General features: G+C 50.8%; 2 protein-coding genes across 3 annotated transcripts; both read left to right on the forward strand.

The window, feature by feature from the left end:
• Window positions 1-14,149: 14,149 nt before the first annotated feature.
• Window positions 14,150-17,113, forward strand: LOC129151653 (spermatogenesis-associated protein 31E1-like). The gene is made up of 5 exons (XM_054727334.1): window positions 14,150-14,340; window positions 15,066-15,129; window positions 15,714-15,774; window positions 16,026-16,599; window positions 16,953-17,113. Exons 1-5 carry the CDS (start codon window positions 14,158-14,160, stop codon window positions 17,067-17,069), a joined length of 999 nt encoding a protein of 332 aa, XP_054583309.1. The 5' UTR covers window positions 14,150-14,157; the 3' UTR covers window positions 17,070-17,113.
• A 5,738-nt stretch (window positions 17,114-22,851) lies between these two features.
• On the forward strand, window positions 22,852-25,820 carry LOC129151678 (spermatogenesis-associated protein 31E1-like). Of its 2 annotated transcripts, XM_054727424.1 has the most exons (5): window positions 22,852-23,049; window positions 23,774-23,837; window positions 24,422-24,482; window positions 24,733-25,306; window positions 25,660-25,820. In XM_054727424.1, the coding sequence occupies exons 1-5, from the start codon at window positions 22,867-22,869 to the stop codon at window positions 25,774-25,776; spliced, it is 999 nt and encodes a 332-aa protein (XP_054583399.1). In that variant the 5' UTR covers window positions 22,852-22,866; the 3' UTR covers window positions 25,777-25,820. The 2 variants fall into 2 exon arrangements, with proteins under 2 accessions (XP_054583399.1, XP_054583398.1); XM_054727423.1 differs by having other exon boundaries at window positions 24,733-25,820.
• Window positions 25,821-25,842: the final 22 nt, after the last annotated feature.

The raw sequence follows: 25,842 nt of genomic DNA on the forward strand, positions 1-25,842 counted from the left end.
TTCGTCTGACACTTGTGAAAAGCCACTGTCTGCCCCTGGGTAGGACTGGAATGGTGGGACAAGTCACTCTTGGGTGTAACATTACAGGGAGACTTAGAAAGGCATCTTGTTCTTTGAGCCATTAATCCTTGAAGGGATCTGGTGATGACATATCACGGTCTGCCTAGTCCTCTCCCAGCTGGAGCAGGCGTTGACCTTCCATGAGTGGTTTTCAATAAAACGCATCCAAGTGAGATCAACTTCTCATTTTAGAGTGGCCCTTACCCTATTGCAGAGGAGGACATGTCCTTCTGAGGAAAAACACTTAGAATACTCACTCCTCTGGTAACAACAATAGCTCTGCTTTTCATCAAATACTTCTCCTATTCTGCTAGTTGCATACCCATCACTTGGTTTAGTGGGTTATAAGTTTATAACTTAGGGTACACATAACAGCTCATCTAATATTAATGTTCAGATTTTATCTTCTTGAAGTGTTAATATTGAATATTGAATGTATAAAAGTAGTTTAATAAGCATGTTCACCTTAAACTGTATTCCTTACTTTAATAGGAGAACCAAATTCTACAGATGAGATTTTCTTTTATCCTCACCATAGGATATATGTTTCATTGATTTGAGAGGGAGAGTAAGAGCCAGGGTAAGAGCCAGTGAGTGTGTGTGTGTGTGTGTGTGTGTGTGTGTGTGTGTGTGTGTGTGTGTTATGAGAGAGAAACATCAATAGCTTGCTTCCCACAAGCAACTCAATGAGGGATGGAATCCCACATGCAACCTGGGTAGGTGCCCTGACCAGGATTGGAATGTGCCACCTTTTGGTGCATGGGATGAGGCTCCAACCAACTGGGCCACACTGGCCAGGGCGAGAATTTTTCTTTTTTATAAGGAAAGAGAGGAATTAATTCTGAAACCATATTGCAGGGTATGTCCCACAACAAAAGCAATAGAAGTGAAATTTCATATACAGTGTACACATGTATCCTGCTATGAAAATAGAGTGAAACTGAATAACCAGCAGATGACAGATTACAACATGAGAGTTTCTTTTCCTTCCCCTCCCCTCCCTTCCCTTCTCCCCTTCTCTCTCCTCACCCCTCCCCTCTCCTTTCACTTCCCCTCCCCACTTCTCCTTCCCCCTCTCACTCCCTCTTCCCCCCTCCCCTCCCTGTTTATCACTGATATTCCAAAAGCCTTGAAGGTTATTTCTGTTACATGGGATTTCGCAGTCTTTGTTTAAACCATTAGCAAGATTACAAGAGAAAGGTTATTCAAATACTTCTTACATGGTGTTATTCCACTTGGTGTAGAGTGATTCTATAAATACTTAAACTACTATCATGGAATTTTGCACAATTAATAACTTGCTGAAGTGTCCCAAATCATTAATTGTGCAAATTTAATTCTACTGAAGTTTTAATCTCCAAGTATTTGGATGTTTAAATTTTGGTTTTCTTTTCTATTTAACCGCATTGGGAGAATGGGGGCATGAAAGGGTGAGGTCACATGGCTAGGAAGTGGAAAATTTGGGATTTGAACCTAAGCTGTTCAGCTCTCCAGCTCTTACTCAAAAGAGATGTTCAGTTTCAAGAAAGTGTGTGACTCTGCCCCAGAGCACACGGGGTCCCATCATTCATTCCCCTACTGATAAAGAAGGAGAAAAAGGAAAAGAAAAAAATAGACTATGTGCTCAGGTCAGAGACCCTGCAAGACTCCTCCTGCTGGAAGGTGGGACAGGCACAGGAAGAGCTGTGTGTAGTAGAGGCAGGGCCCACACATGGCCCTGCATCAGATACACAGCTTGCTCTCCTCGGCCATTTTCAAGCATCACTGCCTCCTTTCACTCCTTCTCCACTGACTGGAGCCCTCACTGCCCTCTTCCTTGCCAATTCCCTCCCTTCCTCCACCAAGACAAGAACTGCGAGTGCTTTCTCCTCCCTAGCCACAAACATCCTTCTTCCAAATCCAGATAATGTATTATTTTCATTTCTTTGCTTCTATTAGATTTTCCCCTTAGAGCATACATCATTTCTGATTACAAGATCCATTGCTCATTATCATTTTCCATTCTTTTCATCTTGCCTTCCTTGAAATAATTTTTCTGATATAAATGTCATTTGTGTACAAGACTTGTTCAACTGCATTCCAAATTGGGGATTCCTGTTGGCATTGAATTGGTGACTGTGACCTTTGGTTGACAATATATATGTCACATATGTGACCAATAAAAGGTTAATGTCAATCAGAAAAATATAAGTAAACTAAGAACAATGGGCAATATAAATGGGCAAAGGTGTGAACAGGCAGCTCTTAGAAGAAATTCAGATAGTGAATAGCTATTTCAAATTCTAACCAACCTGATTATTAAAGAAATACAAAGTAAATAATGATGATTTTTTTTCAGGTACTTGATGATGGAGAGTGATGACACCCAATGTTAGTGAGCATTGTGGAAACAGGAACCCTTATACTCTGTTGGCTGGAGCATAAATTAAAAAGTATGTACCATAATTTTTATTCCTTTTGGGAAATAAGTTGCTTTAATTTTCTAAGGAGTAAAGGATTGACTTAAAGACTTTACTGGCCTAAAAGATTGAAAGAGCACCCTGTCTTTAGAGATGTGTTTACACATGAAAGTTTTCTCTCCACCACCATTTCCTCTCACCCTGCCCCATCTCACTCCTCTCTGTAAGTGCCCACTGTTAACCTTTTGTTGTGCACCTTTCCAGTGCTTGTCAATCATATGCATGCAAATGTGTGTGCTCACACACAGGTGTATTCTTCTTATTGAGTGGACTCATACCATTATATGAATCTACAACTTGCTTTTGTCACTTAATCTGTATGTTTATGTTTTTCTTTTCACATCAAGACTTAAATGATGATGGCATTCCTTTTAAATGGCTGCATAGTCTGTCTTAGTATGGCTATAGTCTCAGGAGAAGGGGCATTTTGCCCCCTGGTGTATATCTAAGAACATCCAGAAACATATATAAATGTCACAGCTGGAGGTGTGTGTGGGATACTGACATTTAATTGGTAGAGGCCAGGGATGCCACTGAGCATCTTATAATGGAAAACACAGACCCTGCTTCAAAAATTTTTGAACCTCATTATTATTTTTTTTTAAATTTCTTTATTGATTAAGGTGTCACATATTTGTCCTCATCCCCCCATTCCCATCCCACCCCTCTCCCCACGCATGCCCCAATCCACTGTTGAACTTAACCGTTGGATAGGCTTATATGCATGCATACAGGTCCTTTGGTTGAACTCTCCCCCTCCCCCCCCCCGCCCCCTACCCTCCCCTATCCTCCCTCTGAGGCCCGATAGTCTGATCGATGCCTCCTTGCTTCTGGTTCTGTTATTGTTCCTCAGTCTATGTTGTTCATCATTTCCCCTAGATGAGCGAGATCATATGTCACTAGATATATACTAATAAGAACTGAATGTGAGACGAGCAATAATAGTTATGCTGACAGGCAAATGAATCAATCTGTAGCGAGCTTCCCCCTGGACCAACAGTTCTTTTGAGACCCAATTTCAATGTCCAGTAGTTCCTTATGTGTACATGTCAGCACTGACCCCTCAGCTCTGGATGGTGGACAAATGGTGGTAACGGAGGTCCGACTCCCTCTGGTTTGGTCTCGCCCGAACCCAGGGGCACGGCGTCACCTGGACTAAGGGGCACGTGGCCTCACCCATACCCAAGGGGCGCGTGGTCTCACCCGGGCCTGGGACCCAGCCTCACCCGGATGGATCCAGGGGCGCACGGCCTCACCCGGACCCAGGATCTGGCTTCACCCGTACCCAGGGACGCTTGGCCTCTCCCAGCCCCAGGGGCACGTGGCCTCACCCGGGCTTAGTTGCACAAGGCCTCACCTGGATCCAGGGACACATGGTCTCTCCCGGACCCAGGGACGCTTGGCCTCTCCCAGACCCAGGGCCACTTGGGCTCACCCCGGCCTAGGTGCACGAGGCCTCATCCGGATCCAGGGACGCATGGTCTCACCTGGACCCAGGGACGCTTGGCCTCTCCCAGACCCAGGGGCACGTGGCCTCACCCGGGCCTAGGTGCACGAGGCCTCACCCGGATCCAGGGACACATGGTCTCACCCAGACCCAGGAATGTTTGGCCTCTCCCAGACCCAGGGGCACATGGCCTCACCCGGGCCTAGGTGCACGAGGCCTCACCCGGATCCAGGGACACATGGTCTCACCCGGATCCAGGGACGCTTGGCCTCTCCCAGACCCAGGGGCACGTGGCCTCACCCGGGCCTAGGTGCACGAGGCCTCATCCGGATCCAGGGACGCATGGTCTCACCCGGACCCAGGGACGCTTGGCCTCTTCCAGACCCAGGGGCACGTGGCCTCACCCGGGCCTAGGTGCACGAGGCCTCACCCGGATCCAGGGACACATGGTCTCACCCGGACCCAGGGACGCTTGGCCTCTCCCAGACCCAGGGCCACTTGGGCTCACCTGGGCCTAGGTGCACGAGGCCTCACCCGGATCCTGGAACACATGGTCTCACCCGGACCCAGGGACGCTTGGCCTCTCCCAGACCCAGGGCCACTTGGGCTCACCCGGGCCTAGGTGCACGAGGCCTCACCCGGATCCAGGGACACATGGTCTCACCCGGACCCAGGGACGCTTGGCCTCTTCCAGACCCAGGGCCACTTGGGCTCACCCGGGCCTAGGTGCACGAGGCCTCACCCGGATCCAGGGACACATGGTCTCACCCGTACCCAGGGACGCTTGGCCTCTCCCAGACCCAGGGGCACGTGGCCTCACCCGGGCCTAGGTGCACGAGGCCTCATCCGGCTCCAGGGACACATGGTCGCACCCGGACCCAGGGACGCTTGGCCTCTCCCAGACCCAGGGCCACTTGGGCTCACCCGGGCCTAGGTGCACGAGGCCTCACCCGGATCCTGGAACACATGGTCTCACCCGGACCCAGGGACGCTTGGCCTCTCCCAGACCCAGGCCCACTTGGGCTCACCCGGGCCTAGGTGCATGAGGCCTCACCCGGATCCAGGGACACATGGTCTCACCCGGACCCAGGGACGCTTGGCCTCTTCCAGACCCAGGGCCACTTGGGCTCACCCGGGCCTAGGTGCACGAGGCCTCACCCGGATCCAGGGACACATGGTCTCACCCGTACCCAGGGACGCTTGGCCTCTCCCAGACCCAGGGGCACGTGGCCTCACCCGGGCCTAGGTGCACGAGGCCTCATCCGGCTCCAGGGACACATGGTCGCACCCGGACCCAGGGACGCTTGGCCTCTCCCAGACCCAGGGCCACTTGGGCTCACCCGGGCCTAGGTGCATGCGGCCTCACCCGGATCCAGGGACACATGGTCTCACCCGGACCCAGGGACGCTTGGCCTCTCAGACCCAAGGGCACGTGACCTCACCCAGGCCTAGGTGCACGGGGTCTCACCTGGATCCAGGGACACATGGTCTCGCCTGGACCCAGGGGTGTGTGGGCTCTCCAAGACCCAGGGGCGCTTGGCCTCGCCCGGGCACGGGATGCAGCGTCATCCAGGTCCAGGGGCACATGGCCTCACCCGGACCCGGAGTCCGGCCTCACCTGGACCCAGGGGCATGTGGCCTCACCTGACCCAGGGACGTGAGGCCTCACTTATACCCAGAGGCGTGTGACCACACCCGAGCCCAGAGGCGCGCAACCCCGCCCGCACCCGGGTCTCAGCGGAGCCCCGTCTTCCCGATCCCAATTCCTGCCGGTCAATCCCCCTTCAGCAATTCCCCTGGCCATCCTTCCAGAGCTCCAGTATGGCTGCTGCAGAACTCGTCGGGCGGCGGCTCGGCGAAGCTCCGGTGCACCCGGTGCAGGGTGGTGGGCCGGTCTGGCGTCGCTGTGTCGGCCCTTGGGTCTGCATCGGTGGCCGGTCGCCGAGCATGCGCACCTGGCCGCTTCCGGGGCGTTGAGATTCTTGACGGACTCGGAGGTCAGCAAGCGCGGAGTCTTCCACCCCATGTCTCATAGGGGCTCGTCTGTCCGTGCTTGGCTGCCAGTGGAGCCGTCCCCTCAGCCGGAGACCGCCGGGGGAACTGTGCCGAGCACGTTCTAGGCCGCTGTTTTATCGCCTGAGCCATAGTTCTTTTGTGTCACCTGAGCCGTAGTTCTTAAAGTGTGGTCTTTGGGTCACCGGCATCAGCATCATCCCACATACCCCTCTTTTATTCTAGTGCATCTACTCAGCCAGCCCTATGGTGGTCTTGGATGGTGTCTGCTCTGCTCTCTTGTCGTAGTCTCAAAGTTGTTGTGGTAGGCAACAATCAGGCTTCCGCCCTATGCCTCCATCTTGGTCCTCCTTTGTATAGTTAAGTCTTGATTGTTGTTGGTGTCACTGGGGGGGCTCTCTTTGTCTGTAAAGGAAGAGTTGCTGTGCAGGAGACACGTTTATGGGCCGGGTCTTGGTGCAGCAAAGCTTTGGCGCTCACTGAATATTCCTGTTGAATGTGTCCCTTATGCACGTGGTTGAAATCTGGTGTCATCTCCCACAGACCACTAGATGCCCTCGTTTCTGGGTCTCCAATGGGGTGTAGATCAGCTACTGCCTTAGGCACTCAGCAAGGATTACAGCAAAAACTGTAGTTTCTTCCTCCTGTCTGAGTGGCCCTGGAGCAGTCCGACTAGAACAGCAGTTCATCTGGTCCGCTGCCAGAGGGCAGGACACCCACATGCATAAGCCGTTGCTTGGGGCGCAGGTGTGCCTGCAAGACTTGCAGGGCAGGTCTTCCAAACGTGCGGGGTGGGTCCCAGGGCGGGGCGGGGTCTCAGGGTGCCAACAGGCCATGGTGCGGCGAGCCGCGATGGCTGTGAGTCTGGTCCTTCTGCCTTCCACGTATCTAAGTCCCCTCGTTCCGCACTCCAGCGCAGCAAACACTGATTGCTGGGCGCACCTCCGCAAGAGTCCCGCCTCTCCCCGCAGGCATCTGGGTCTCCCGCGGTTCGCCAGAAGATGGATTTCAGGGTGATGGAGAGCTAATCTCCCCTAGGTTTGGAACAAAAGCCCCTTTCCCCCGCCACCAGCCAGACCCACGCGCCTCCACACCTCATCCCCTCCGATTTCGCTGGGTGCGAGGCAACAGAACAGCCTTTAACCTCCGCCGCCATCTTTTTCAAACTTCCCAATTTGTACTTCTTAATCCCTTCATTTCAGTCAACTCTACTGAAGTCTAGCGCCGCCGGGAGGTGCACGGAAAGGGCGCCCGGGCCTCCGTCCGGTGCGCGGTGCGCGCGTCCCGCGGAACCAGGCGCGCGAGGGCCGCGCGGCGGGGACGGGCGCTGGGCGGCCGCCGAGCTCCAGGCACCGCCATCGCCGCGTTCCGGGCGTCGCCGCCGCGGCGTCTCCCCAATTTGTACTTCTTAATCCCTTGAATTCAGTCAACTCTACTGAAGTCTAGCGCCGCCGGGAGGTGCACGAAGAGGGCGCCCAGGCCTCCTTCCGGTGTGCGGGGCGCGCGGCCCGCGGCACCAGGCGCGCGGGGGCTGCGCGGCGGGGACGGGTGCTGGGAGGCCGCCGGGCTCCGGGCGCTGCCGTTGCGGTGGCGTCCCCAGCGTCCCGGGCCGGGCGGCCTGCGGGGGCGGCGGAGTTGCGAAAGTGAGTGAGTTTCCCAGGGTTTCGCCCGGAATGGGGTTCAGTGCAATCGGAGCCGGCGCTCAGCGCACTCCGGAGCCTTTATCTCCTTCCTGCCAGTGAACGCCGGCCAGGTCATCAGCCGCCCCTTCCTCTCCGGTTCCATCCTCCCCGCAGGCACGTGTGCTCGTGTCTCCGCCCGTTTCTCCATACCTCAGGCTTTTACGGCTTCCCCGACTGTCCCCGTGGCCTTCTCCTTCCCCCCAGCTGTGGGCATTTCAGTCCACCAACTTTCCTGTGGTTCTGGACGATGTCCGTTCTGACCTCTAGTTGTATTTTTGAAATTGTTGTGCCCGGCTGCAGGTTAGGTGTTTAACCTATGGCGCCATCTTGGTTCCTCTCTGAACCTCATTATTGAGCTCAAAAGTTAATAGTGCTGAGGCCAGAAAACCTTGAGTAATACTTAAAATTCCCACTATTTCTAGGTATGTAGACTTTGTTAAATAGTTATCATACCTGTACTTGACATCTTTGTGTACACTGTGCAAGTCTGTGGGAGATCCAGTTTTTATGGTTACTACAGCTTATGCAATATTGGAGTCCTCTTTAGGAATATGATTATGAAATAAAAAATATAAAGCTACAGGGGTCCACATAAGTGAGCAGCCTGAAGCTCTATACCAGTAGCTTCACAATAAATGTTTTCTGCGTCACTTATTTTTGTAGCATAGGAACCTACAGGTAAAAGTGCTGAGTGGGTGAGCAGTCCCTGTCATAGACTGAATGTCCCCTGCAAAATTCCTATGTTGATTCTAATCTCCAATGTTCTGTTTTGGAGGTGAGGCCTTTGGGATGATCTATAATAATAAAAGCATAATATGCTATTTAGACTGGACAGCCGAACGACCTTCTGGACGTCCTTCTGGACAAGCTTCCAGATGAAGCCGGGGCTGTGAGGGCTGAAGCAGCCACCACAGCTACGAGGGCCGAGCCCCTTGCACGATTTCGTGCATCAGGCCTACAGTTAGGACATAAGAGGCACTCAGTCATGTGGGTCATTCACTATCTTACCAATGGGATTAATGCCCTTATAAATGAGACCTCTCTTAGCCCTTCTACCATGTGAGCACACATTAAAGGAGAGGGTTGTCCATGAGCCAGGAAGGGGGCCTTTACCAGACACCAGAAGCTGACCATGCAGGCACCCTTATCATGGCCTTCCAGACTCTGGAATGGTGATAAACAAATTGCTCTTCTTTATAAGCAACCAAGTCCATGGTATTTTTGTTAGAGCCCTCTAGCTGATGAATTTTAAATTAAATCAATTAATTGTTTCAATTTATTGTTGAAAATATCACAGATGCCCTTCCTTCCCCTTCGCGTATATGCTTTCTCATTGGTGTTTCAGGCTTCTTAGGGTCTCTTCCTGGAAGTGAGATCCCTGTGTTAAATGGCAGTTCTGTTTTGAATTTTTATTAAGGGTCAAAATTAAATCATGAATTTAAGTTTTGTGTCAGTTGTTCTGAGATTATACAACAAAGTTTAAGGAAAACAATAACAACTTAAATAGTACAATTTAAATAAGTATAAACTTCTACTTCTGCATTGATGAAAATAGAAAACTTATTACCTGCAGAAAATAGGTTGAGATGTGCAACAACATGGATGAAACTGAAGGGCGATAAACAAAGGAGGAACCAAGATGGCGGCAAAGTTAAACAGCTAAACTGCAGCCTCACACAACAATTTCCAAAATACAACTGAAAGACAAAACGTCGACCACCCAGAAGCATGGGAAAGCTGGCTGAGTGAAAGATTTACAACTAAGGAGAAAAAGGAGCACAAACGCTGAAAAGCTGAGGTACGGAGGCGTGCGAATCGGGCTGGTGGTAGGCGACTGGGCGCGCAGCTTTTCTTCAACCCAAAGGGAGACCAGCTCCTGGTCACTCCGAAATCCAGATTCTGGGGACACCCGGGGGACCCAGGCGCCTACAGGGAGAAGCTGGACTCTCGGCCATTGGGTCGGAAAGTGAGAGTGACTTTTTTGCAGAGGTGCACCCAGCAATCAGTGTTTACTGCGCTGTAGCGCAGGGCGCGGGGACTTGGAAATGCGAGAAGGCAGAGATGGCTGTCGGCAGCCATCGCTGTTTGCCACGCTCTAGCCTAGTGATGCCCTGAGACCCCGCTCCGCCCTGAGACCCGCCCTGCACAATCTACAAACCCACTCAGGCTCCACACAGTGGCTTTTGCATATAAATGGCCTGTTCTGTGGCAGCTTAACCAAATTAACTGCAGCTCCAGTCAGACTGCTCCAAAGCCACTCATGCAAATTGGAGAAAACTGTAGTTCTTGCTGTAGCTACTGCTGGGGGGTCTCAGACAGTAGCTGACCTGCACCCCATTGGAGATCCAAACACTAGTGTATCTAGTGGTCAGTGTGAGATGACACCAGATTTCAACCACTCTCATAAGGGACACATTCAAGAGGCAGACTCAGTGAGCACCAAAGCCCTATTGGAAGAAGTTCTGCCCCATAAACGTATCTCCAGCACAGCAATTCTTCCGTTATAGACACAGTGGGCCCTCACACCCAATTGGCCTGGAGGTCAATTCCTCCCAGTGACACCAACAACAATCAAGACTTAACTACAACAAGGCTGTACACACAGTCCACAAAGTGGTACACCAAGAGTTTCCACCTCAGGTAACTGGGAGGCTGACATCGTTGAATCAATAGGACCTACAACCAAGACTACTCTACCCAGCAAAGTTATCATTCAGAATTGAAGGGCAGATAAAGAGCTTCACAGATAAGAAAAAGCTAAAGGAGTTCATCACCACCAAACCAGTATTATATGAAATGCTGAAAAGTATTCTTTAAAAAGAGGAAAAAGGAGAAACCAAGATGGTGGCATAAGGTAAACACCTAATTGTTGCCTGCCACAACAATTTTGAAACTACAACTGGAAAACAGAGCGCACACCATCCAGAACCACCAGAAAGCTGGCAGAGTGGAAAACCTACAACTAAAGTAAAAAAGAGAGGGGGACGCTGAGCCTCAGGAGCTGTGGAGGTGCGGAGATCCGTGAGCTGGGAAAGAGCAGGCGGCTGAATACTCAGCAGGCTTGCTCGCAGTGGCGCGGAGAGGGAGGGCAGCAGACGCTGCGTGGCTAGCTTTCTCATTTGGGAGAAAAACAAAACGTCCCAACTGCACTGAAATCCAGCTGCGGTCGGGGAGAAACTGGTCTGTTTGGCAGCGGGCAAGGCTAAAAAGCTGCCTTCTCTCAGAGGCACACAGCCATTGATTAGGGCACGGAGAAACCTGCCCTCTTAGGGCGGCGTGGATGGAAACCAAGTTTGTCTGCACCATTCTGAGACTCCGCCCCATCCAAGCAGAGCACAGCCCTCCCAGTGAGTGGATTTCTCGTTCGGGAGGAAAACAAAACCTCTGGTCTGCACTGAAATCCAGCCCCAGCTAGGCAGAAATTGATCTGTTAGGCAGCGGGAGAGGCTCAAAAGCTGCCTTCTCTCAGAGGCACGCAGACATTAATTTGGGCACGGAGAAACCGCCCCTCTTAGGGCAGAGCAGACGGGAAACCAAAGATTGTCTGCGCCACCCTGAGACTCCACCCCATCCAAGCTGAGCACAGAAGCTCTCCCAGCAGAGACACTGATGATCCTCACAGCCAACTGGCTTGGAGATCAACTCCCGCCAGTGATACCAACAATCCCAACCACTCTGAACTCCAGTTTCTGGGGACACGCGGGGGACCCAGACGCCTACGGGACTCTCGGCCATCGGTCTGAGAGTGAGAGTGACTTTTCTGTCAGTGTGGACGACACCAGATTTCAACCACTCTCATAAGGGACACATTCAAGAGGCAGACTCAGTGAGCACCAAAGCCCTACTGTGTCTCCAGCACAGCAATTCTTCCGTTATAAACAGCAGGCCCTCACAACCAACTGGACCAGAGGTCAATTCCTCCCAGTGTACCAACAGCAATCAGGGCTTTTAACTACACCAAGACTTTCCACTCAGTCCACAAAGGGGAGTACCAAGAGCGACCACCTAGGGTGATTGGGGAAGCTGAGCTACCGGCCCCTATAGGTCACCAACCACACAAAGCCACTCCATCAACACAAGGAGGCAGCCAAAATGTGGAGACATCGAAGTATGTCACAAGTAGGAGAGATAGATGAAAGCAAACTAATGGACGACACAGTGTTCAGAACCATATTTATAAGGTTACTCAAGAATCTTCTAAAAACCGCTGAGAAGCTTGAAGAGACCTTCAAGGACCTAAATGAGAATACCAAACAAATGGAAAAGGACCAGTCAGAAATTATGCATACACTGACTGAAATAAAGAATATACAGAGTAGACCACTGCACCCAAAGAGTCAAACCAAAGATCTGGAATATGAGGAAGAAAAAAACACCCAACCAGAGAGGTGGAAAGAAAGAAGAATCCAAAAGTGTGAGGATAGCATAAGGAGCCTCCGAGATGGCTTTAAGCGTACCAATATCCAAATTTTGGGGGTGCCAGAAGAGGGAGAGCGAGATACTGAAAACCTATTTGAAGAAATAATGACAGAAAACTTCCCCCACCTGGTGAAAGAAATAGACTTACAGGTTCAGGAAGCGCACAGAACCCCAAACAAGAGGAATCCAAAGAGGAGCACACCAAGACACATCATAATTAAAATGCCAAGGGCAAAAGACAAAGAGAGAATCTTACAAGCAGCAAGAGAAAAACAGTTAGTTACCTACAAGGGAGCACCCATACGACTGTCAGCTGATTTCTCAACAGAAACTATGCAGGCCAGACGGGAGTGGCAAGAAATATTCAAAGTGATGAATAGCAAGAACCTACAACCAAGACTACTCTACCCAGCAAAGTTATCATTCAGAATTGAAGGGCAGATAAAGAGCTTCACAGATAAGAAAAAGCTAAAGGAGTTCATCACCACCAAACCAGTACTATATGAAACGCTGAAAGGTATTCTTTAAAAGGAGGAAAAAGAAGAAAAAAGTAAAGATAAAAATTTTGAACAACAAATACATATCTATCAACAAGTGATTCTAAAAATCAAGTGAATTAAAAAACTGAGGAACAGAATAAACTGGTGAACATAATAGAATCAGAGGCATAGAATGGGAGTGGATTAATAATTCTCAGGGGGAAAGGGGTGTCGGTGTGGGGGGTACGGGAAGAGACTGGACAAAAATCACACACATATGGATAAGGAAAATGGCGAGGAGGGAACCGGGTGATGGGGAGATATGGGGGGTAAAAAAGAAGAAACAATTGTAATAATCTGAACGATAAAGATTTATTAAAACAAATAAAAAAATAAAAAGAGGAAAAAGAAGAAAAAAGTAAAGATAAAAATTATGAACAACAAATACATATGTATCAACAACTAAATCTAAAAGTCAAGTGAATTAAAAATCTGAGGAACAGTGAACATAAACTAGAAAACATAATCGAATCAGAGGCATAGAATGGGAGTGGATTGATAATTCTCAGGGGGAAAGGGGTGTCTGTGGGGAAGGGTACGGGAAGAGACTGGACAAAAATCATACACCTATGGATAAGGACAGTGGGGGGGGAGGTAATGCGGGGGGGGGGGCGAACCGAGTGGTGGGGAGATATGGGGGGAAATTAGGAGAAACAATTGTAATAATGTGAACAATAAAGATTTATTAAATTTTTAAAAAAAGTAAAGAAAAAGAAACTGAAGGGCACTATGCTAAGTGAAATAAGCCCGAGAAAGACAAAGACTGCATATTGTCACGTACATGCGACTCTAAAGAGAAACAAAGGTGTCTGCCAGGACTGGGGTTGGTGGAAATGGTGGAGCCAGGTCGAACACAGGGACAACTTCCAGTTATAAGATGAGGCCTGAGGCTCTAGCAGCTGATAACATTGAAATTTGGTATTCCTGTATGCATGCATGTGAGCATAACCAATGGACGCAAAACACTGGGGGGTGAGGGTGTGTATGGGAGTGGGGTGGTGGGGCCAAAGGTAAGATATGTACACATATAATAACTTAATAAAAAATGAAAAAAAAAGAAATTTGATATTTTTGAATTTGCTACAGTAGAACTTAAGTGTTCTCACAAGAAAAGAAATAAAAGTAAATATGTGTGGTGAAAAACCCCCACAAAATCAGAGTTGAAGACAGAGGACATTCTAGAAGATCAATCCCTGTGAAATATCCAAAACCCCAGAGAGCACTTCAGACTTTCAACAGCGATGACATTGGGGATTGGTGGATTCATGCTAAGATCTCCAAGAGATACAGACACCAGGTAATGCCTGGCTTCCATGAGGAATCAATGGAAAACTGATAAAGGCCTAGAAGGTCCAGGAGAGCACAGGGATGGGGCCTGCAGGCGGGAGCAAGGGGCAGTGTTCAGCCTCCCTCTCCTGGCCCTCTCTTTGCCTCAGGAGTCCTTTGTGACCTGGCTCAGCTGTGATGTGAGCCTGGGCCTCTAGGCCTGCATGGCTGCCAGTGCGCCATTGCCTGAGAGCAGCTGTGCGATTCAGATCATGGAGAACCTTCTCTGTCCTCTGAAAAGCGCTATTGCTACCTGGCAGCAATCCAGTCCTTGCTGGGTGATCGATGCCATCGTGGGCATCGTGTGCGGGGCACTGCTCTTCCTTGTGTGCACCCACTGCTCCGAGAGTGATGGACCCTCACCACCACCGAGGGAACATAGAAACAACAGGAAGGTAAGGATCCCTTGGCCAGACCCAACGGAGATGATCTTTTTTCTATCCTTATTCCCACTTTTGACCATTGGAGACTCCTGTGATGGGAGGAGAGAGCAGCTGCTCTCAGGAAAGGACAGAAGCTCATCCTGCTGGGAACCAGCCAGGCGGAGAGGGTTAGAGCAGGTGGAGGATTTCTATGCTGAGCTCTTCGACCAGGAGGCAGGTGTGGTGGGGGCTCTAGGGCCCGGCCCCAAACACAGTGACCAGTGGCCAAGGATGGAATTCTAAGGTTTGGGCCTCTGTGGGGGATAGGCCCAGAGCCCTGGTTCCCCAGCGCCTTCCTCGGCAGGTGCCTTGAGCGAGCCTCCCCTCTGTGGGGCTGATCCGAGGGAGCCCCTGGGGGCCGCTGAGCAGGGGCTGGGTGGGCTGTGGCCTCAGGAAGCAGAGTCCTACCTGAGGGAGCTCCAGGCGGGCCTGCAGGTCTGAGGATGTGTGTGTTTCTCGAGCTGAGGAACAGTGATGGAAGAAATCCCTGCTCGGTCTCCAATAGAAATATTCCTTACCTTTTTCAAAGAAGAAAAACATAAAATGATTTTTATGCACTTCACAAATGAAAGGGGAAGAACCAGAGAGCCCGGTAGGTAACTGTAGAACGTCATATTGTTCACGAACCCTGAGCGACTGCCGCTGGTCTAGAGAGGAGAGTGAGATGGGGTCCCAGCCCCTCGTTTTTCTTGTCTCAGCGTTCAGTGGTGCCCAGGAGGAGCAGCAGGAGCAGGAGCAGGAGGAAAAGTGGAGCTTTGAAAGGTGAGCTTCTGCCCTCACTCAGCCCTGCCTGAGGCTTTGCCTCCATGTGCACTGTCCCTGAGGCCAGGCGGTCCCCAGGGTGCCAGCGGCAGAGCTGTCTCTCAGGAAGCAGAGCCTCTGGAGGCTCCTGGAAGGATGCAGAAGGCAGATGCTTCCCAGATCCCGTGCTGGGAATGAATCCTCAGGGCCTGGAAGTGGGTGCTTCCCTAGCAGGGGGTCCCAGGAGGGACATTGGGCTGTTGTGGACCAGTAGTGCCGGACTGGAAGCTGGGACCCCCAGGTGCAGCGGTGGGCGTGCTGTTTACCTTTGCTCAGAGCCCTCCCTGGTGCCCCTGCCCTTTCTCCCCCTCAGGGACTTAGGGAGGGCCGCAGTGGGTAGTGGATGTGGAAACACTTTGTAAATGACAAAGCATTACCTGTCCTGAGCCTTGCCATCGCTGTCAGGGGTTATGTGGCCTCGACCCTGATGCTTGGGATCCTGAGTCAGCTCTCCAGGGTGTCACTCTTAAAGGGCCATGGCACTCAGCCTCCTGTAAGACCCCCTGGCCCTGGTCCACCATGTGACTTGGTCTCCTGATTTTCAGACGACAGAGAGTGCCTGCAGTACCTGCAAAAGGCTCGGGAATTGATTAGTCTTCTGCGAAGGTAAAGAATCTTGCCCTTCTCTCCTAGGTTCTCTTTTGTCCCAAATCTAGATGTGACCCCAGGGCTACAGGCCCCCTTGCACTGACCTGGGAGGACCCATGGGGTGGGCGTGGCTATGGCCTTGGGTGAGGAATGGCAGGAGCACTGGGTACTCAGGGTCAGGGCCATGGAGGACCCTGGGCCCCAGGTGCCCACCCTACCCAGCCTGTCTGCCTTTCCCTGGCTGCAGCCTGTGCCTCTGTCTCCTGCAGCCACCTGGGGAGGCCCCCTGACCAGTGCGGCTTTCGTCAGCGCTCCCATCAAGACAAGTCAGCTTCCCAGGAGCACCATGACCGCAGTTCAAGTGGAGGGCGCTGCCAGCAGGAGCCCCTCAGAACGCAGGACCCATGTCGCAGACAGAGCAAGAAGTGTGTCCCCACTGAGGAGAGGGAGGGCAACAGGAGGCCGGATCCAGAGAAGCACAGAGGGGGCTCAGCAGCACTGAGGGCCTCTCAAGCCAGTGGGATGAGCACTGCCCAGGATCAGAAATCAGCAGAGCCAGTCAGAAGCCAGTCCTGCCAGGGCTTGTGGGAGGGACAGGCCCCTGCAGAAAGCCTGTTCAAGACGAGGATGAGGCACCTTCTGCAGGGGGTGCTCCCCAGGAAAGGCAAAGGACGGGAAGGTCCCCAGCACAGAGGCCCGCCTGCAGCAGCCACTGCCCGCAGCTGGGGGCCAGGCAGACGCAGATCGGTGATGGACAGCAGAGCTGCGGAGGCTCACGTGCTCCAGACAGCTGCTGGCCCAGAGGAGGGCACAGCACTTCACCCGGGACTTCATGCCCCAGAGGTACATGGGCACAAAGGAGGACTCCAGGCTCCAGCAGGTCCCCATCTCAGCCGCCTCGGGGTACTCTGCCACGGAGGGGTGGCCCGTGATCACCACGCCACCCCCAGTGGCCACAACAAGAGCGGGTGGAGCACAACTGGGGACAGCAAGGGGGCCTTCCCACCCAGGGAGCCAGAGGCCCCAGGCAGACACTGCCAGCATGGGCCGAGGGTGGCAGGGCCCTCAGGCCGACCCCGCCCATGCCCAAGGCCCTGTCCCAAGGCAAGATCTGACTCCTGGGGTCGGCCAGAGCACGCTGCGCATGTCCTTCCTGATGGGACTTACGTACAAGAAAGCACATTTGCTCTGTACAGGGAAACCCTTTCCTCCTGTGTGCGCCCAACACCAGCATCGTTGCCTCTCCTCTCATGGACAAGGACAACGACAACAGTGGTGACGGTGGGGTGGGCCGGTGGGGGACACAGAAGTGATAAATAGTGATGGGAAAAATGATAATAAAATTTTTAAAACTTTCTCTCCTGTGGTCTACCTCAATGTACTTCTCATGCTTTTCCTGATAAAAAGAAATTTCAAAAATTTCAGTTCCTAGAGATGAAGCCAGCTTTTTTTCTCCTTAGCACATGCTGTGTACACTAATGCCTTCTTCCTAGCACAAATTTGTTTCCAAAATATATGATTTTTGCAGTGAGAGCTGGTGGCCTCTGTGCCCTGCGGGGGAAAGAAGGGAAGGGGGTTTGGTCTTCCCGAGTGCCTGTTTTGGCTTCCAGAAGGAAGGGGGCCATTGAGGGGTTGACCACACTGAGGCACACCCCTTCCCTCAATACAGCTTGTCTCCATAGTTCACCCTCACAAAGACAAATGGACACATTCAGGGGTTGTCAAGAGAATGGTGACTGAATTGCAAAGGAGTTACTGAATTGTCTTTGCATTTGATTGCCAGGCAGATTTATAAGCTGGAACTATGCCCCATGGTGAGGTTCCAGATGGAATCTTTGCAAGGGGAGGAAGGGTGATTATGAAAGTAGAAGTAGGAAAGCAGACCCTCCACCAGAAGTATCTTTTCTTGCAAATAAATATCAAGAGGTATCGATTGTAGAACCTATGTAAGTTGCAGATGGGGAAATTGATTTCCTTGAATCGGTCTCATGAAAAGTCTGTGCACATCCCAGCGGGATGCATATCCCAGTTTGAAGACCACTGTTCTAGAGCAGTGAATCTCCAACGGGCATGAGATTTGCAATCCAATGTGCCATGGAAACAACAGAGCAGAACTTACTTCTGAACTTATTCATATCACAAAATAAAGAAGTTCCAATTATAAAATACGTCCTGGCTGTTGTGTACCGCGGTGACTGCAGTTAATCACAATATGCTGTGGTTTTGAAGGTTACTAGGAGAGCAGATCTTAAAAATTCTCATCACAGGAAATAAAAATTGTACCTGTGTGTGATGATGCATGTTAACTAGACCTATAGTCACCATTTCACAATATATACATATATCAAGTTATTGTGTCAGACACCTGAATAATCTGTAATAATAAAAGCATTATATGCTAGTTAGACCGGACAGTCCGAACTACCTTCTGGACGACGTTCCAGGTGAAGCCTGGGCTGTGAGGGCTGAAGCAGCCACCAGGGCTATGAGGGCCAAGCTCCTTGCACGATTTCGTGCATCAGGCCTACAGTTAGGACGTAAGAGTCACTCAGTCATGTGGATCATTCACTATCTTACCAATGGAATTAATGCCCTTATAAATGAGACCTCTCTTAGCCCTTCTACCATGTGAGTACACATTAAAGGAGAGGGTTGTCCATGAGCCAAGAAGGGGGCCTTTACCAGACACCAGAAGCTGACCATGCAGGCACCCTTATCATGGCCTTCCAGCCTCTGGAATGGTGATAAACAAATTGCTCTTCTTTATAAGCAACCAAGTCCATGGTATTTTTGTTAGAGCCCTCTAGCTGATGAATTTTAAATTAAATCAATTAATTGTTTCAATTTATTGTTGAAAATATCACACATGTCCTTCCTTCCCCTTCGCCTCCATTAACCCTCTCCTCCCCACTCTTACCCGCTCCCAGGCCTTCACCCCAGTGTTTTCTGTGTCCATGGGTTTATGTATATATGCATATAAATTTTTTGGTTTATCCTACCCACCCTGCCTTTCTTCTAAGAATCCTCAATCTGTTGCAAGCTTCCATGTGTCTGAATCTATTTTATTTTTCAGATTATTCTGTTGAATAGATTCTTATAGGAGTGAGATCATGTGATACTTGTCTTTCTCCGACTGGCCTATTTCACTTAGCATAATACTCTCCAGGTTCCTCCATGCTGTTTTAAAGGTTAAGAGATTCTCCTTTTTTATAGAGGCATAGCATTCCATTGTGTAAATGTGCCACAGTTTTTTTATCCATTCCTCTACTGATGGGCATTTGGGTGGTTTCCAGATCTTAGCTATTGTCAATTGTGCTGCTCTGAACATAGGGGTGCGTATATGCTTTCTCATTGGAGTTTCAGGCTTCTTAGGGTCTCTTCCTGGAAATGGAATCACTGGGTCAAATGGCAGTTCTGTTTTTAATTTTAATTAAACGTCAAAATTAAATCATGAATTTAAGTTTTGTATCAGTTGTTCTGAGATTATACAACAAAGTTTAATGAAAACAATAACAACTTAAATAGTACAATTTAAATAAGTATAAACTTCTACTTCTGCATTGATGAAGGTAAAAAACTTATTACCTGCACAAAATAGATGGAGATGTGCAACAACATGGATGAAACTGAAGGGCGATAAACAAAGGAGGAACCAAGATGGCGGCAAAGTTAAACAACTAAACTGCTGCCTCACACAACAATTTCAAAAATACAACTGAAAGACAAAACGTCGACCACCCAGAAGCATGGGAAAGCTGGCTGAGTGGAAGATTTACAAATAAGAAGAGAAAGGAGCACAAACGCTGAAAAGCTGAGGTATGGAGGCGTGCGAATCGGGCTGGTGGCAGGCGACTGGGCGCGCAGCTTTTCTTCAACCCAAAGGGAGACAAGCTCCGGGTCACTCTGAAATCCAGATTCTGGGGACACCCGGGGGACCCAGGCGCCTGCAGGGAGAAGCTGGACTCTCGGCCATCGGGTCGGAAAGTGAGAGTGACTTTTTTGCAGAGGTGCACCCAGCAATCAGTGTTTACTGCACTGTAGCGCGGGGCACGGGGACTTGGAAATGCGGGAAGGCAGAGATGGCTGTCGGCAGCCATCGCTGTTTGCCACGCTCTAGCCTAGTGACGCCCTGAGACCCCGCTCCGCCCTGAGACCCCGCCCTGCACATTCTACAAACCCACCCAGGCTCCACACAGCGGCTTTTGCATATAAATGGCCTGTTCTGTGGCAGCTTAACCAAATTAACTGCAGCTCCAGTCAGACTGCTCCGAAGCCACTCAAGCAAAGAGGAGAAAACTGTAGTTCTGCTGGGGGGACTCAGACAGTAGCTGACCTGCACCCCACTGGAGATCCAAACACTAGTGTATCTAGTGGTCGGTGTGAGACTACACCAGATTTCAACCACTCTCATAAGGGACACATTCAAGAGGCAGACTCAGTGAGCACCAAAGCCCTACTGTGTCTCCAGCACAGCAATTCTTTCGTTACAGACACAGCAGGCCCTCACAACCAACTGGACCAGAGGTCAATTCCTCCCAGTGTACCAACAGCAATCAGGGCTTTTAACTACACCAAGACTTTCCACTCAGCCCACAAAGGGGAGTACCAAGAGCGACCACCTATGGTGATTGGGGAAGCTGAGCTACCAGCCTATATAGGTCACTGACCACACAAAGCCACTCCATCAACACAGGGAGGCAGCCAAAATGTGGAGACATTGAAGTATGTCACAAGTAGGAGAGATAGATGAAAGCAAACTAATGGACGACACAGTGTTCAGAACCATATTTATAAGGTTACTCAAGAATCTTCTAAAAACCGCTGAGAAGCTTGAAGAGACCTTCAAGGACCTAAATGAGAATACCAAACAAATGGAAAAGGACCAGTCAGAAATTATGCATACACTGTCTGAAATAAAGAATATACAGAGTAGACCACTGCACCCGAAGAGTCAAACCAAAGATCTGGAATATGAGGAAGAAAAAAACACCCAACCAGAGAGGCGGAAAGAAAGAAGAATCCAAAAGTGTGAGGATAGCATAAGGAGCCTCCGGGATGGCTTTAAGCGTACCAATATCCAAATTTTGGGGGTGCCAGAAGAGGGAGAGCGAGATACTGAAAACCTATTTGAAGAAATAATGACAGAAAACTTCCCCCACCTGGTGAAAGAAATAGACTTACAGGTTCAGGAAGCGCACAGAACCCCAAACAAGAGGAATCCAAAAAGGAGCACACCAAGACACATCATAATTAAAATGCCAAGGGCAAAAGACAAAGAGAGAATCTTACAAGCAGCAAGAGAAAAACAGTTAGTTACCTACAAGGGAGCACCCATACGACTGTCAGCTGATTTCTCAACAGAAACTATGCAGGCCAGACGGGAGTGGCAAGAAATATTCAAAGTGATGAATAGCAAGAACCTACAACCAAGACTACTCTACCCAGCAAAGTTATCATTCAGAATTGAAGGGCAGATAAAGAGCTTCACAGATAAGAAAAAGCTAAAGGAGTTCATCACCACCAAACCAGTACTATATGAAACGCTGAAAGGTATTCTTTAAAAGGAGGAAAAAGAAGAAAAAAGTAAAGATAAAAATTTTGAACAACAAATACATATCTATCAACAAGTGATTCAAAAAATCAAGTGAATTAAAAAACTGAGGAACAGAATAAACTGGTGAACATAATAGAATCAGAGGCATAGAATGGGAGTGGATTAATAATTCTCAGGGGGAAAGGGGTGTCGGTGTGGGGGGTACGGGAAGAGACTGGACAAAAATCACACACATATGGATAAGGAAAATGGCGAGGAGGGAACCGGGTGATGGGGAGATATGGGGGGTAAAAAAGAAGAAACAATTGTAATAATCTGAACGATAAAGATTTATTAAAACAAATAAAAAAATAAAAGGAGGAAAAAGAAGAAAAAAGTAAAGATAAAAATTATGAACAACAAATACATATGTATCAACAACTAAATCTAAAAGTCAAGTGAATTAAAAATCTGAGGTACAGTGAACATAAACTAGAAAACATAATCGAATCAGAGGCATAGAATGGGAGTGGATTGATAATTCTCAGGGGGAAAGGGGTGTCTGTGGGGAGGGGTACGGGAAGAGACTGGACAAAAATCATACACCTATGGATAAGGAAAGCGAGGGGGCGGTAATGCAGAGGGGGGGTGTGAACCGAGTGGTGGGGAGATATGGGGGGGAAATAGGAGAAACAATTGTAATAATGTGAACAATAAAGATTTATTAAATTTAAAAAAAATGTAAAGAAAAAGAAACTGAAGGGCACTATGCTAAGTGAAATAAGCCCGAGAAAGACAAAGACTGCATATTGTCACGTACATGCGACTCTAAAGAGAAACAAAGGTGTCTGCCAGGACTGGGGTTGGTGGAAATGGTGGAGCCAGGTCGAACACAGGGACAACTTCCAGTTATAAGATGAGGCCTGAGGCTCTAGCAGCTGATGACATTGAAATTTGGTATTCCTGTATGCATGCATGTGAGCATAACCAATGGACGCAAAACACTGGGGGGTGAGGGTGTGTATGGGAGTGGGATGGTGGGGCCAAAGGTAAGATATGTACACATATAATAACTTAATAAAAAATGAAAAAAAAAGAAATTTGATATTTTTGAATTTGCTACAGTAGAACTTAAGTGTTCTCACAAGAAAAGAAATAAAAGTAAATATGTGTGGTGAAAAACCCCCACAAAATCAGAGTTGAAGACAGAGGACATTCTAGAAGATCAATCCCTGTGAAATATCCAAAACCCCAGAGAGCACTTCAGACTTTCAACAGCGATGACATTGGGGATCGGTGGATTCATGCTAAGATCTCCAAGAGATACAGACACCAGGTAATGCCTGGCTTCCATGAGGAATCAATGGAAAACTGATAAAGGCCTAGAAGGTCCAGGAGAGCACAGGGATGGGGCCTGCAGGCGGGAGCAAGGGGCAGTGTTCAGCCTCCCTCTCCTGGCCCTCTCTTTGCCTCAGGAGCCCTTTGTGACCTGGCTCAGCTGTGATGTGAGCCTGGGCCTCTAGGCCTGCATGGCTGCCAGTGCGCCATTGCCTGAGGGCAGCTGTGCGATTCAGATCATGGAGAACCTTCTCTGTCCTCTGAAAAGCGCTATTGCTACCTGGCAGCAATCCAGTCCTTGCTGGGTGATCGATGCCATCGTGGGCATCGTGTGTGGGGTGCTGCTCTTCCTTGTGTGCACCCACTGCTCCGAGAGTGATGGACCCTCACCACCACCGAGGGAACATAGAAACACCAGGAAGGTAAGGATCCCTTGGCCAGACCCAACGGAGATGATCTTTTTTCTATCCTTATTCCCACTTTTGACCATTGGAGACTCCTGTGATGGGAGGAGAGAGCAGCTGCTCTCAGGAAAGGACAGAAGCTCATCCTGCTGGGAACCAGCCAGGCGGGGAGGGTTAGAGCAGGCGGAGGATTTCTATGCTGAGCTCTTCGACCAGGAAGCAGGTGTGGTGGGGGCTCTAGGGCCCGGCCCCACACACAGTGACCAGTGGCCAAGGATGGAATTCTAAGGTTTGGGCCTCTGTGGGGGACAGGCCCAGAGCCCTGGTTCCCCAGCGCCTTCCTCGGCAGGTGCCTTTAGCGAGCCTCCCTCTGTGGGGCTGATCCCAGGGAGCCCCTGGGGGCCGCTGAGCAGGGGCTGGGTGGGCTGTGGCCTCAGGAAGCAGAGTCCTACCTGAGGGAGCTCCAGGCGGGCCTGCAGGTCTGAGGATGTGTGTGTTTCTCGAGCTGAGGAACAGTGATGGAAGAAATCCCTGCTCGGTCTCCAATAGAAATATTCCTTACCTTTTTCAAAGAAGAAAAACATAAAATGATTTTAATGCACTTCACAAATGAAAGGGGAAGAACCAGAGAGCCCGGTAGGTAACTGTAGAATGTCATATTGTTCACGAACCCTGAGCGACTGCCCCTGGTCTAGAGAGGAGAGTGAGATGGGGTCCCAGCCCCTCGTTTTTCTTGTCTCAGCGTTCAGTGGTGCCCAGGAGGAGCAGCAGGAGCAGGAGCAGGAGGAAAAGTGGAGCTTTGAAAGGTGAGCTTCTGCCCTCACTCAGCCCTGCCTGAGGCTTTGCCTCCATGTGCACGGTCCCTGAGGCCAGGCGGTCCCCAGGGTGCCAGCGGCAGAGCTGTCTCTCAGGAAGCAGAGCCTCTGGAGGCTCCTGGAAGGATGCAGAAGGCAGATGCTTCCCAGATCCCGTGCTGGGAATGAAGCCTCAGGGCCTGGAAGTGGGTGCTTCCCTAGCAGGGGGTCCCAGGAGGGACATTGGGCTGTTGTGGACCAGTAGTGCCGGACTGGAAGCTGGGACCCCCAGGTGCAGCTGTGGGCGTGCTGTTTACCTTTGCTCAGAGCCCTCCCTGGTGCCCCTGTCCTTTCTCCCCCTCAGGGACTTAGGGAGGGCCACACTGGGTACTGGATGTGGAAACACTTTGTAAATGACAAAGCACTACCTCTCCTGAGCCTTGCCATCGCTGTCAGGGGTTATGTGGCCTCGACCCTGATGCTTGGGATCCTGAGTCAGCTCTCAAGGGTGTCACTCTTAAAGGGCCATGACACTCAGCCTCCTGTAAGACCCCCTGGCCCTGGTCCACCATGTGACTTGGTCTCCTGATTTCCAGGCTACAGAGAGTGCCTGCAGTACCTGCAAAAGGCTCGGGAATTGATTAGTCTTCTGCGAAGGTAAGGAATCTTGCCCTTCTCCCCTATGTTCTGTTTTGTCCCAAATCTAGATGTGACCCCAGGGCTACAGGCCCCCTTGCACTGACCTGGGAGGACCCATGGGGTGGGCGTGGCTATGGCCTTGGGTGAGGAATGGCAGGAGCACTGGGTACTCAGGGTCAGGGCCATGGAGGACCCTGGGCCCCAGGTGCCCACCCTGCCCAGCCTGTCTGCTTTCCCTGGCTGCAGCCTGTGCCTCTGTCTCCTGCAGCCACCTGGGGAGGCCCCCTGACCAGTGCGGTTTTCGTCAGCGCTCCCATCAAGACAACTCAGCTTCCCAGGAGCTCCATGACCGCAGTACAAGTGGAGGGCGCTGCCAGCAGGAGCCCCTCAGAACGCAGGACCCATGTCGCAGACAGAGCAAGAAGTGTGTCCCCACTGAGGAGAGGGAGGGCAACAGGAGGCCGGATCCAGGGAAGCACAGAGGGGGCTCAGCAGCACTGAGGGCCTCTCAAGCCAGTGGGATGAGCACTGCCCAGGATCAGAAATCAGCAGAGCCAGTCAGAAGCCAGTCCTGCCAGGGCTTGTGGGAGGGACAGGCCCCTGCAGAAAGCCTGTTCAAGACGAGGATGAGGCACCTTCTGCAGGGGGTGCTCCCCAGGAAAGGCAAAGGACGGGAAGGTCCCCAGCACAGAGGCCCGCCTGCAGCAGCCACTGCCCGCAGCTGGGGGCCAGGCAGACGCAGATCGGTGATGGACAGCAGAGCTGCGGAGGCTCGCGTGCTCCAGACAGCTGCTGGCCCAGAGGAGGGCACAGCACTTCACCCGGGACTTCATGCCCCAGAGGTACATGGGCACAAAGGAGGACTCCAGGCTCCAGCAGGTCCCCATCTCAGCCGCCTCGGGGTACTCTGCCACGGAGGGGTGGCCCGTGATCACCACGCCACCCCCAGTGGCCACAACAAGAGCGGGTGGAGCACAACTGGGGACAGCAAGGGGGCCTTCCCACCCAGGGAGCCAGAGGCCCCAGGCAGACACTGCCAGCATGGGCCGAGGGTGGCAGGGCCCTCAGGCCGACCCCGCCGCTGCCCAAGGCCCTGTCCCAAGGCAAGATCTGACTCCTGGGGTCGGCCAGAGCACGCTGCGCATGTCCTTCCTGATGGGACTTACGTACAAGAAAGCACATTTGCTGTGTACAGGGAAACCCTTTCCTCCTGTGTGCGCCCAACACCAGCATCGTTGCCTCTCCTCTCATGGACAAGGACAACGACAACAGTGGTGACGGTGGGGTGGGCCGGTGGGGGACACAGAAGTGATAAATAGTGATGGGAAAAATGATAATAAAATTTTTAAAACTTTCTCTCCTGTGGTCTACCTCAATG

This window comes from Eptesicus fuscus, chromosome 15, assembly GCF_027574615.1.
Source record: "Eptesicus fuscus isolate TK198812 chromosome 15, DD_ASM_mEF_20220401, whole genome shotgun sequence".
NCBI lineage: Eukaryota > Metazoa > Chordata > Mammalia > Chiroptera > Vespertilionidae > Eptesicus > Eptesicus fuscus.

Coding starts and splice junctions, on each gene's coding strand:
- LOC129151653 (XM_054727334.1), top strand. CDS start 14,158: ATGGAGAACCTTCTCTGTCCTCTGAAAAGCGCTATTGCTACCTGGCAG. Junction 15,130..15,713: donor GAAAAGTGGAGCTTTGAAAG/GTGAGCTTCTGC, acceptor CCTGATTTTCAG/ACGACAGAGAGTGCCTGCAG. Junction 16,600..16,952: donor CGGGACTTCATGCCCCAGAG/GTACATGGGCAC, acceptor TGCTCTGTACAG/GGAAACCCTTTCCTCCTGTG.
- LOC129151678 (XM_054727423.1), top strand. CDS start 22,867: ATGGAGAACCTTCTCTGTCCTCTGAAAAGCGCTATTGCTACCTGGCAG. Junction 23,838..24,421: donor GAAAAGTGGAGCTTTGAAAG/GTGAGCTTCTGC, acceptor CCTGATTTCCAG/GCTACAGAGAGTGCCTGCAG. Junction 24,483..24,732: donor TTGATTAGTCTTCTGCGAAG/GTAAGGAATCTT, acceptor TGTCTCCTGCAG/CCACCTGGGGAGGCCCCCTG.